The sequence below is a fragment of the Schizosaccharomyces japonicus genome (assembly GCF_000149845.2).
Source record: "Schizosaccharomyces japonicus yFS275 unplaced genomic scaffold supercont5.1, whole genome shotgun sequence".
Classification (NCBI taxonomy): domain Eukaryota; kingdom Fungi; phylum Ascomycota; class Schizosaccharomycetes; order Schizosaccharomycetales; family Schizosaccharomycetaceae; genus Schizosaccharomyces; species Schizosaccharomyces japonicus.
In genome coordinates this window covers 1,229,802-1,241,928 of record NW_011627860.1, presented here as the reverse complement: position 1 = coordinate 1,241,928, position 12,127 = coordinate 1,229,802, and the positions used below count along the sequence as shown (strand labels likewise).

Below are 12,127 nucleotides of genomic sequence, written 5' to 3'. Positions count from 1 at the left end.
CCTCTTGTGATAGAGATCGTCGTCTACTATAACCAAACTTCCTGTATTAAAAGATGTTCACCACTTCAATTTCGAGATTCCACGGCCACACGCTTGCCAACTTCCGTACAACCCCCCCTCCCGCCAATAGTCCTTCTACAACCCCAAACGAAACACATTCCCCCCATGTAAAACATTCACTTGCGACAAAATAGATTGTCTACGATCTGGGCTTCTCCTTCTTCTCGTGGAAGAGGGCGGACAAACCGACACCGGCGACCTTGACGACCTTGAAACGGACACCAGGGATATCACCCTTAGCCTTGCCCTTACGACCGAAACCAGAAAGGAGGACCTCGTCGTTCTCGTCGACAAAGTTCAAACAACCGTCATTGGGGACGAAAGCAGTACTGGCAGGGTTAGTGAGGAGAAATTACAGAGGAAATGAGAACACGGACGACCGGCAACGAACACATCACCAGCCTTAGTCGTCCATCTCCGTCGCTTTTACTTACACCTTCTTGCCGTTCTTGATCAATTGAACACGGACACACTTACGAATGGCAGAGTTGGGTTGCTTGGCCTCGACACCAATCTTCTCAACGACAATACCCTTGGCGTGAGAGGAACCACCGAAGGGAGAAGACTTGTAAGCAGTACCGAGAAGGCGCTTCTTGTAGTGAGCATCAGCCCAGCGCTCCTCACGGCGGTGGTTGCGAAGCTTGCGAGCAGCGTTAAGACCAGCGGGTTTTCCCATTTTTCGTAGACGGCGTGGCAGCTGTCAAGCAGTTTCGTGTCTGTGTTGGTGTATACACATTTACCAGTCACTAACCCTACCCTATAATTTAGGTTATGGTGGTTGTAACCTAGGGTATGGCGATTTGGAGTTCAAGCAAGCTATCGTGGTCTCTTACCAAGCACCCTACGTTCGATCTATCGAGCGTTCTTTTTGGCAAATTTCTTCTTCGTCTGTTCAATAAACAGGGAATTGGACGGTTTCATTGCAATTTCTCTTTTTTTGACGCTTGTTTCGCAGAGGAACGACGGATTTTGCGCATCAAATGACGGTTTTAGAAGCTGTTGAGGAGAACCCTACCAGTTTTCTGTTCCCTGATGAAAGTCAGGGAGCTTCCTTTCTAGACGAGTGTATAAACGCTTTTTCGAGTGTCAGTGTTCCGAAAAAATGTCCAATTCAGCAGATCCATACCAAAGGTTGTGATGCCTGGCAAATTTACAACCAATTAGCTCTTGCTACAAAGTATGCTCTTGACGAGCTTCCTGATGTCGACGTTAGTGACGAAGAACAGGGATCTGATTCTGTTACTGGCAGTGCAGCAGAAGTTAGTGACGTTGAATACAACGAAGATGAGGAAATGTCAGTCGATGGCGAAAATTCTGAAGAGGAAGAATTAGATGGAGAAGAGCAAGAAGATGAGGAAGACGAAGACGAATTTCAAGGATTTGACGATGAGGCTGACAACGCTGAGGTAGACGTTGTTGAGAAACCAAAGAAAGATGCATTTGGACTAAATGATCAGTTCTTTGATATCGACGCCTTCAACAAACAGACTCTTGAAATGGAGGAACAGGATGAGTCACAGACTATTGCCTTGAATGACGACGAAGATGAAGAGAATGAAGATGAGATTGATGTGTTCGGGGACGTTGACGAAGAAGAAGGACCTCAAGCCGACTCTATCATGTACGAGGACTTTTTTGGACCTCGTAATCCTCGTGACCGTCGTCAGCAAGTGCAAGCGAAGAAAAGAGCTGCCCTGAAGAAAAAGAAACGGCCCGTCGCAGAAGAGCCGTCTGATGACGAGGAGGTTGCGAACGTGGAGGAGGACGAGGAGGAAGAGGATGCCGCTCAAACGTTTGAGCGTGTGCGTCAAGACTTGTTCGCCAGCGATAGTGAGGAAGAGCAGGACGATGGCACTGGATTGTCTGCTTATGAACGCCAAAAACTTGAGCTTACGAAACAAATTCGTGCTCTCGAGGCCGAAAATGTGGCCAAGAAAAACTGGACATTGATGGGTGAAGCTTCTTCCAAACAACGTCCTCAGAACTCTCTTCTGGAAACTGAAGTTGACTTTGAGCAAAATGCAAAACCTGTTCCTGTGGTGACGGAAGAATCTACGGACACATTAGAGGATTTAATCAAAAGCCGCATTCTGGACAAGAATTTTGATGACATCCCTCGTCGTCTTGTTTCTGCGGTCCCCGATTTCAAGCCTTCTCAGCTGTTTGATCTCGACGAGAACAAGCCTCAGCGCTCTTTGGCTGAAGAGTACGAAGAGGAATATCTCAAAAAATCAGACCCTACAACATTTCAGTCCAAAGAAGACAAGAAAGTCGAAAAGGAACATGAGGAGATTAAGGGTCTGTTCAACAGTGTCGCTCATATTCTTGACAGCTTGTCCTCTTGGCACTATGTACCTGCTCCCGCTGAAGCTAGTGTGGAGGTGGTCGCCAATGCTCCAACTCTCTCTATGGAAGACGTTCAGCCTGCTGCTGCTTCTGAAACTATGGCTCTGGCACCTCAAGAAATTTATAATGCTACTCAAGGTGAGCGTACGGACGAAACCGTTACACGTTCCGGTATTGCTATTTCTAAGGCTGAAATGAATCACCAAGAAAAACAGGCACGCCGCAGACGTGTTCGTCAAAAACATGCTCAAAAGCGGAAAGAGATGGCTGAGATCCGTCGGAATAAGACAAGTGAAAAGGTTGCCCGTACCTTGGAGAGCGGAAATGTTCAAATCATTGGTTCAGATGGACAACTCAAAAAGGTGGAAGGAAAGAAGAAAAGGAAAGAAAAGCCTGTTATTTCTTCGTCTTCCCACTTACTTCTTTAAAGTAATGAATGGTTTACGGGCTCATTGGGAAAAAAATACACAGTATAGACTTGTTATGCTTGCTCAAGTTTGCGCTGTTGAAATCTGGTGCGAGCATACGTTGTTCTTCTTAATATTGAAGGTCAACAATTTTGGCTTACATTTTGTCTTCATGTACCTAGGAAAATATATGGTCTGGTTAATAACAATTTGTCATTTTACTCACTTAGAGTTAGAGGCAGGAAGGAGTATGTATCATAAAAATGGTAGTCATCATCATTAATTTTTTGTTGATCTCATGTTCTACGACGTGTTTATTACAATTGCCATTGAACCCACTTGTCTGCCTTCTCTGGGAGACATGTGAAAGAAACGGGAGTGATAGATTGAAATCCTTCCTTCACCGTTGGTTCTTGATACCGTGATTTGTATGAAGCGAAAGCGACATCAGGTAGCAGTTTGGTTTTCCTTTCGTGTATAGCACGGAAAACGTTGTTGTGTTTTGCTACGCTTTCAGGCGTGGTAAAAAGAACACAGCGAATAGGCAAGTGCTTTTCTTTCGCGAGTAGGATCCAGTCTTTCCGAGTCTTCTCATCAGGATTTGTAGCGTCGACGACGATGGAATGACCTTGCTCTAGCTGTTCGCGGGCAAATTTTAAACAGCGAGCTTTTGTCTTCAGTGTGTCTTGATTTACGACTATATAGTTGCTGTGGGAAGCAATCTGTGTCTCAAAAAAGGTGCTCTTGCCGCATGAAGGCAGACCAACAAAAACAACGACTTCTTGTTTATCAAGCGGCTGGAAATCGGTCTCCTTGTTATTTGAACATTTTGTTTGAAGGAAGTCTTTAGGCTGAAAAGGGCCAGCATTGGGGGGTTCGGTTTCCTTGTGAAGAAAAAACTGTTCAGGTGTGTAGAACTGTATACCTATGTTCTCGGCGAACTTCCAATCAGTGGACGCATGATCAGCGGACCGTCCAGCGGCATCGCCGACATAACATGCTTGTGACTTATCAATTTTAGACAACCATACATTCTTCATTTCTTCCCACATGCCTGTAAGTGGTTTGCGGTATTTGTCTTTCTGAATAGCGGCGTATACAAGTATAGGAATGTCTAGGGCTTGCGTAAGAAGTTCTATTTTCCGACGAAATAAAGGGGCAGTAGCCGGCCTCCGAGGAATGCCGTTCTGGTTTGTAAAGATGACAATGCTTGCGCCACTAGCATGCTCTTCCCGTAACCTTTTGGGCACAATGTCACCATACAGCCATACCCAGTCATTTTCATCTTTTGGAAACGTTCTACCGCTTTTTGGCCGTATGAGAGTACCATCCAAATCAAACGCGATAATTCGATCTGTCGGTGAAAAACACGGACTACGGCCAACGTATAAGCTTGGATATAGTTCCCATGCTAAAGGCTTGTTTGTTATTGCCGGAGACGACTGACTGGACTTAACAAAATGCGACAAAGTACTTTGTCCTCGCGTTTTCTTCACACCCGCAGCGTCATTTACGATTTCTTTGGGGCAGTTTTTCTCGTTCCCTGATGTTGACGGTTTTCTTTTCCGTTTGTTTTCAGAAGTTTGTTTATCAGAATTCCCCATGAAATAACAAGGTAAAAATAATTCCCAAATACTGTTTTGAACAGTACTATGTTGTTCGTATTATAAGTTGAACGCTTGATCTTTAAAGAAAGTCATACACAATTATGTTTACAAAAGTGCTCACTACAGAAAGTAGAGGATTCTGTATACGTTACTGCTGTACAAAATGTTAATGGAGGAGCCACCAGTGGAGGAATTATTCTTCTAAACAATGGTTTCTGTGCTAACTACGTGAGCACTTTTTTGTTACTAGGCTGCTGGAAAATGCTAGAAGCCTTCTAATGAGTTTGGCAGAGGACAAGTTCGGAAATCACGGATTTATGGAAGGTCATTCGGGTCGATGACGTGTCCATTGATAAACATTGTCCAGCCAGCCGAAATGAACTTATCCTCTACGTACCACATACAATATGAGCGAGTACACCACCAGATCCGTCGGTGCCCCCAACACCCTTGAATACAACGTCTACGTTGAGAAGAACGGCAAGCCCGTCTCCAGCTGGCACGATATCCCTCTTTACGCTAATGCCGAGAAGACCATCTTGAACATGGTTGTCGAGATTCCCCGTTGGACTCAAGCTAAGCTTGAGATCACCAAGGAGGACACTCTTAACCCTATCAAGCAAGATACCAAGAAGGGTAAGCTTCGTTTCGTCCGTAACTGCTTCCCTCACCACGGTTACATCTGGAACTACGGTGCTTTCCCCCAAACTTATGAGGACCCTAAGTCTATCCACCCTGAGACCAAGGCCAAGGGTGACAGCGACCCTTTGGATGTCTGTGAGATTGGTGAGGCCCGCGGTTACATCGGTCAAGTCAAGCAAGTCAAGGTTTTGGGTGTCATGGCCCTTTTGGACGAGGGTGAGACTGACTGGAAGGTCATTGTCATCGATGTCAACGACCCCTTGGCTCCTAAGTTGAACGACATTGAGGATGTCGAGCGTCACATGCCCGGTCTCATTCGTGCTACCAACGAATGGTTCCGTATCTACAAAATTCCCGATGGCAAGCCCGAGAACTCTTTCGCCTTCTCTGGTGAGTGCAAGAACCGCAAGTACGCCGAGGAGGTTGTCCGTGAGTGCAACGAGGCCTGGGAGCGTCTTTTGGCCAACCCTGGTGAGGCTAAGGAGGAATTCGGTTTGGTTACCGAGTCCTCTCCTGAGTACGCTAAGGCTGCTGAGGCTGTTCCTGCTGGTCAAGACCTTCCTCCTGCACCTGTGGATCCCTCTGTTCACAAGTGGTTCTACATCTCTGGCTCCCCTCTTTAAACGTGAGTAGTAGTCTTTAACGAATGTTATTTCTTGCACATGTTTTGATGAATGCTTCGTGTTGTGTGTGTGTGTGCAGCTCTGAATGGATTTGTTTGTGTTTGCGGGTAAGTTTTAATTGAGCTATCTTTTAGCAGTGGTCGCCTTTGGGCGCCGCATGAGTATGTAGCGGCTTGCTCATGGTTTATTATGTCTTGCGCAGCAGGGGTATGCCTCTTTGGTCAGTCAGTAGGTGTCTGTAGTATTTGTTTTATTCTATTGACATTTAATTTTATTGTTACAACAAGATTTACACCTCAGTCGCCGTCCAGTGAAAAGGTGTAGAACTATATCTGTTGCATTCTGAGGAAAGCATTCACATTTTATGTTTTAATGTGTTGTTTTTCGTCGTATATTTGAGAATTGGTTCTTGTGGTAGTTACAGTTGTTTTAATGAGAACATGATAGAGCATAGTGGAATTCTCAGTAATACTTTTGTGTTCTGTCTTTACTATCTAAAGTAGGAAGTGTATATTGTAACTTATAGTGAGACTATTAAACATAACTTCTACTCAATAATTTTAGCATTTAACAAAACCAATTTTTCTGTAAGCTCAATATTTTTCCAATCTGCGCAATTCTACAGTCCTATTATTCATGCATAGAACAAGTGATGCTTCGATTGTATGAGCATATATATGTATTGTGTTAAGACTGTAAAGTGAAAGATGGTACGGGTTCGACTTTATAACAAACACCTGGAAATATCCAGCAATTGTATTGATTGGTTGGTAATCAAGTGGTTATTAATCTAAAGTACTCAGAGTTAGCCGTTGTAAGGTGAGGTTTTGTCCTTGTGATATATATTATATATATAATGTTTTGTTATCAATTGTTATGCTGTGGTATGCTTGAATTTATCCCTTTGATTTTTTATTGTAATAGATATAACAAAATCATCGTATTATTTAAAATATAATTAGAATTTCAAACTGATTAATAATACAATACAGTTCTCCCCTTTCGAACCCGGGATGGAGACGGGATGATCCCCTGACAAAAATAGGATTATATTAAACGTAAACAACCGTAATACAAATCGTGATTAGTCCATAATATGTAAAAAACAGAACAAATTGCAGCACGCTTTTCCAATCTCTAAGAGATACAAAAAGTCGCAGAGTTATGCCGCACCTGGTTTTGTTCATCGAACTTGCGATTAGGCCAACAAAGCGCACCAGAAAGCTTGTATTTGGCGGCACCTAAGCACTGTCGCACAGAGCATACCAGTCTTAAATTTGTAACGGATGGTTTGTATTTAATAGTTATTACTTCTGTTTCGAACAGTACATTAAACTGTAGTACCCAGTTATAGCTTGCGTTTTCCATACTACGAGAATGAAATTGCCTAACCCAATTTCCTATTGTAACCATGTCGGCGAGCCGTTTTCGCGTTTCTCAACCCGTGGGACTGAAAATGCCTTAAGGATACCAACGTTTTCTGATCTAGTGAAAGAACATGGATAAAGCTCTCAAGCCTTGTGTTAAATAGAAAAGAACGGCCTCGGCTTCGGACCCAGAATTACAATGTCAACCTCTCTTACAAGACGCGATGGATTTTCAAACAATTTCACTATATGCTCCGGTGTGTATTATGCGCCTTGGGGTTCAGAATGTCAGAGATTTACTGACACTGTTTATTCGCCGTCAATCAAATTGTATCCAAAATGTCACAAAAACGCTGCATTTTCATACATAGTATATGATTTTGACAAGAATCTCAACATCACGAGCAACGTTACGTACGGAAATGGAGTTTCAGCAGGATTTGGAGATTTCGTCGTGCATAACGGGTCTGAATACGTTTATGCCAAGGGGATTTTTGGACCAATGTTTAACGATTCATCAATTAAGGAGTTCTCGGTTCCTTTACCAAAACCCGGAAATTACTGTTTAGATGTTCAATCTCTGAAAAATACAACAAACAATAAAGATTACGAAGTTAAGTTTATCATGTATGGAATGTATGACCAAGATTATGAAAATGCTGCTTTCCGTATCTCACCTCTTCTACTGCCTGCTTTTTTCTCGGTTATTTTGACACTCTTATTCACAATTTAATATACTTATCGTTGTACGGCGAGTAGTGTAGGCAGATACAGTCATTTATAAGATATTATAAAGAACGCTACTTATCCTACTTGTAAAGATAGCATATTATAATAAAAAATAATACAATAAGACGATCGTAATCTAATTTTTAATAAATGTCCTTAGAGGAGCACTTTTAAAAGAATCTTGACAGTAACAATGAAATCTTATCCGTCAGGCTTTGCTCAAAGAAAGTCTTTGTTGTCGAACTCTAGGCTGTACTTTTTGACTATTGAATTACTGCAAGTGAATTACTCATAGTCGCACACCGTGACACCACTCTGTCATTATTCGATGATAGAATATGTTTAGTTCAATGAGATTAATTATTGTAAGCTTCGAATTGAAAATGAACTTGTAGTACTCAATCTTTAATTGAGCTTACAAGGGTTTGTGTTTAAAAAAACGTTAAATACCTAAATAACTGAGAGAGAAGTCCAGAATTTCAAGTTTTTATCAATACAAGAATTTTGGGATTCAAGGAAACATGTTCAGACCAAACTGGTCGTAAAAGTATTGTGAGTGACATTTCCGTTTTGTTCAGCTAACCGAAGCTAGCAGAATCCCATCGTATAAACACGATAACTATGTGACACGCTTTTGTCACAGCACAAAACTGATATAAGTGTTAGCTTCAAAAACGTATTATAAAGCGACTTTTGGGTAACATATATTATTCACTAAAAACAGTAAACTTATTAAAACAAATAAAGTTTATTTAACCGAGATATGTATACTACACTAAATGTGTTAAATATAAGTGGATAGCACAAAATAGTTAGCAGTGAACACCTGGTTTTCCAGAGTTTACCGTTACAAGCTATTTGATAAATAAATTCGCTTATTATGATGAATTGGTTAATGTTGAATAACCAACTATTCTGTATTCCGAAGGTGTACAAAGTGAAAAAAGAAGAAAGAGAGTAACACATTTAGATGCGATAGATAGTTTTAAACCAATGTATTGCGTTTCTTGGGAGACCCATTATAATTAGTCGGGGCTCCTACGGTACTGACTTAGGTGTCTGGTGATAGTCCAAGTTTTGACTGTTGTTAATTTTAATTTAATGATCAATGTATTTATCATTACAGTAGAAAGATAAAATGTTGATTGACGAATTTAACGAGTAAAAAGAATCATCACAATAGCACTAAAAGTCAATGTACTAGTTAACAGCCGCCAATACGATTACTAACACATGTCTTCAAGTGATTGCCTGAATCAAGCATGAAACCACTCACAGTGTCTCTCTCGCTTCCAATCTGAGCAAAGTTATCACAATGATCCATGATTCTTCGAGCATTTGAGCGAATTTCATTCGAGTCAGGAATGACAGCCGAGTCTGCCTGATAAACAGCAATTGTGACGTAGCAAGAATATAGCGCCTGTACGCGCTGACTGGAATGATTGACTACCCATGAGCGAGACGGGATGGAATTCAATACTAGCTCACAATCATCAATTTTAGCATGATGGTGCCAACAGCAATGAGCATCTTCTCGCTTAACGAAGGAAGTCTCCATCTCGGTGACATTAAAAGGCACAGCGTCACTTGGAAGGGAATAAACTCCAAGAGCCTTGACTGCCTCCAGTAAGTTATTGTATTGCTTGAATGTTTCAGGGTCGTTCTGGCTGGCAACGAGATCCCTTAACGAATGATCATAGACCGCTTCGTAATTATCATAAGGGCGATCATTCTGAAAGTATACCGTAGCTGCACCATAGTAGTCCTGGGCATTAATCAGAGTAATTAATGCAGTCCAGTTGGTAAGATAGATACCGTTTACAGGGTAATTCAAATCTTGGAAAAGACTGTTGTAAGGTGGTCCAAGAATATCCAAAGAGGTGTTCGCTGCTGGAATGTTGAAGGTGTACGCTGCCGGTGGAATATATGCTGAAACCAGTGAAGCAAAATATGCCGCAAAAACAAAAAATAGGGACTCTGTGCGCATTGAAACAACTCAAGTTCGAAAAATATCAGATGAACTTTTGCTTGTACGATGTGAGCTCCTTCATATACATTTACTGTCTCTTGCTCAGGGATAGATCCTTTGAATTCTTGATTTGCCTGAGATCTCTTGAACAGTGTTTCCCATGAAATTAAATGTTTTCTGCACTGGATTGAGTTTCCCCTTAATGAAGTCCAATGAATTATTATACATCACGACCACAGTGACCCTTTTTCCTTCCAAAAGTAAAAAAAATATAATGAACCTAAGGGATAAATCTTCGCAGAAAGAGGATTCAATTAATTCATATGTCGGATGCAAATAACTGCGATAGAAATTTTGATTCCTCCTTCAAATGTAACGTTACAAAAAAAATTTCTAAATGATTTTTCGTTTGCTAAGGGAAAGTGTCGCAAGTATTTTGTCGTAACTTATGATAGATTTCTGGTTTTTTGCAACCAAGCGAACAGAGTACACAAGAAAGCTTGAATCTGGTGGTGATTAAGACACTATCAAACAAACAAGTCTTGTGTCTGTAAATGCTGTTGTATAAATGACAATTATCATGTTTGTATTAGTGAACTAATTAAACTGTAGTATCCAGTTATAGCTTACGTTTTCCATACTATGAAAATGAAATCGCCTAACCCAACTTACTATTGTAACCATGTCGGCGAGCCGTTTTCGCGTTTCTCAACCCGTGGGACTGAAAATGCCTTAAGGATACCAACGTTTTCTGATCTGGTCAAAGAAAATGGATAACGCTTTCAAGCCTTGTGTTAAATAGAAAAGAGCGGCCTCGGCTTTGAACTCAAGATTACAATGTCAACCTCTCTTACAAAACGTTATGGATTTTCAAACAATTTCACTATATGCTCCGGTGTCGATTATGCGCCTTGGGGTTCAGATTGTCAGAGATTTACTGACACTGTTTATTCGCCGTCAATCAAATTGTATCCAAAATGTCACAAAAACGCTGCATTTGCTTACATAGTATATGATTTTGACAAGAATCTCAACATCACGAGCAACGTTACGTACGGAAATGGAGTTTCAGCAGGATTTGGTGATTTCGTCGTGCATAACGGGTCTGAATACGTTTATTCCAAGGGGATTTTTGGACCGATGTTTAACGATTCATCAATTAAAGAGTTTTCAATTCCTATACCAAAGCCCGGAAATTACTGTTTAGCCATTCAATCTCTGAAGAATACGACAAATCAAAAAGATTACGAAGTTAAGTTCATCATGTATGGAATGTATAACCAAGATTATGAAGATGCTGCTTTCCGTATCGCACCTCTTCTACTGCCCGCTTTTTTTTCGGTAATTTTGACACTTTTACTCACAAACTGATTTGCTGAATTACTATCGTTGTACAGCGAGCAACGTAGACAGATCAAATCGTTTGTGAAATAACTATATTGTGCATTCTCGCTGCAGTTTATTCACAGATAAACCACTTTTATTTGTATGTTTTGTAGTTGGTTACAGAGGGCGTGTATTTTGGTCTTCGTTAAGTTAGGTGAATTAACTGAAATCATGAGAAGTCGGTACGCTGGATACCAATTATGGAGTATATGAGTGAATGTGCAAAGAATTTAGTACTGAGGTTGGATAAGTCTGTTCTTAATGAGGCTTATTGTTCGAGATTAATACAATGAATAACTTCTTTCTTTAGACCTTTCTAAATAAGCTTCGGTTAATAAAACCCTAATGTTTTGTTATGCGCAGTAGGTTCTGAAAGTTGATTGTTGAAAGAAACAAGTGAGGTTTAACGGATTACAGCCATTGGACCTTTGCATATTTGTAAAAACTATTTACCTAATACTATCTTACTTCGTATCTGAGATTTATACAGGTTATAAACATGTGAAAAATAAGTTTCAACAGTTTAAAAGATGAGCGAACGTAAAAACAATAACCTTGAATTGCCTCATAATAGCAATAAAAACATGGGATTCTTCACTATTACATATAAGAAACCAATCAATTGAATGATTGAAGCAGTATTTACATATTCTCCAATTTGTGTATAATAGAATAAATCAGCAATTAGAATTTAGAATAAAATCAGTTTTATTAATATAATAACTTGTAATAGTTCAACAAAATTTCTGTTGAACACTTTACAAGCACAATTGCTTATATCAATTGAATGTACGGCTTTCAAAGACAAGCAATTGTGTGGAAGGCTTAAAAAAAGGGAATTTTAAGTTAACAGTTGGATCAAGCCGTGATAAACTCTGTCACAATTCGATTGCCCGATGACTTTGATTCAAGAGACTAATTCTTAATTGGCTACAAACAATAATAAAACTGCTCACTTAGTTTTCGAGATAAGGTTCGCTTAAACTAACCC

General features: G+C 40.6%; 7 protein-coding genes across 7 annotated transcripts; 4 read left to right on the top strand and 3 right to left on the bottom strand.

Annotated features, from left to right (window-relative positions):
* Positions 1–157: 157 nt before the first annotated feature.
* On the bottom strand, positions 158–837 carry SJAG_02682 (40S ribosomal protein S23). The gene is made up of 2 exons (XM_002173842.2): positions 495–837; positions 158–389 (listed from the first exon to the last, which is right to left on the bottom strand). The coding sequence occupies exons 1-2, from the start codon at positions 734–736 to the stop codon at positions 200–202; spliced, it is 432 nt and encodes a 143-aa protein (XP_002173878.1). The 5' UTR covers positions 737–837; the 3' UTR covers positions 158–199.
* Positions 771–4,733, bottom strand: SJAG_02680 (DNA kinase/phosphatase Pnk1). Its single transcript, XM_002173840.2, has one exon. The coding sequence runs from the start codon at positions 4,415–4,417 to the stop codon at positions 3,131–3,133; it is 1,287 nt and encodes a 428-aa protein (XP_002173876.1). The 5' UTR covers positions 4,418–4,733; the 3' UTR covers positions 771–3,130.
* On the top strand, positions 804–3,015 carry SJAG_02681 (U3 snoRNP-associated protein Mpp1). Its single transcript, XM_002173841.2, has one exon. It carries the CDS (start codon positions 1,041–1,043, stop codon positions 2,832–2,834), a length of 1,794 nt encoding a protein of 597 aa, XP_002173877.1. The 5' UTR covers positions 804–1,040; the 3' UTR covers positions 2,835–3,015.
* Positions 4,734–4,763: 30 nt separating the features above from the next.
* Positions 4,764–5,737, top strand: SJAG_02679 (inorganic pyrophosphatase). Its single transcript, XM_002173839.2, has one exon. The coding sequence runs from the start codon at positions 4,828–4,830 to the stop codon at positions 5,683–5,685; it is 858 nt and encodes a 285-aa protein (XP_002173875.1). The 5' UTR covers positions 4,764–4,827; the 3' UTR covers positions 5,686–5,737.
* Positions 5,738–7,251: 1,514 nt separating this feature from the next.
* SJAG_02677 (hypothetical protein) lies at positions 7,252–8,000 on the top strand (the record flags this gene model as incomplete). Its single annotated transcript, XM_002173838.2, has 1 exon — positions 7,252–8,000. One exon carries the CDS (start codon positions 7,252–7,254, stop codon positions 7,783–7,785), a length of 534 nt encoding a protein of 177 aa, XP_002173874.1. The 3' UTR covers positions 7,786–8,000.
* Positions 8,001–8,537: 537 nt separating this feature from the next.
* On the bottom strand, positions 8,538–11,558 carry SJAG_02676 (hypothetical protein). The gene has a single exon (XM_002173837.2). The coding sequence runs from the start codon at positions 9,766–9,768 to the stop codon at positions 8,986–8,988; it is 783 nt and encodes a 260-aa protein (XP_002173873.1). The 5' UTR covers positions 9,769–11,558; the 3' UTR covers positions 8,538–8,985.
* SJAG_02675 (hypothetical protein) lies at positions 10,588–11,121 on the top strand (the record flags this gene model as incomplete). Its single annotated transcript, XM_002173836.1, has 1 exon — positions 10,588–11,121. One exon carries the CDS (start codon positions 10,588–10,590, stop codon positions 11,119–11,121), a length of 534 nt encoding a protein of 177 aa, XP_002173872.1.
* Positions 11,559–12,127: the final 569 nt, after the last annotated feature.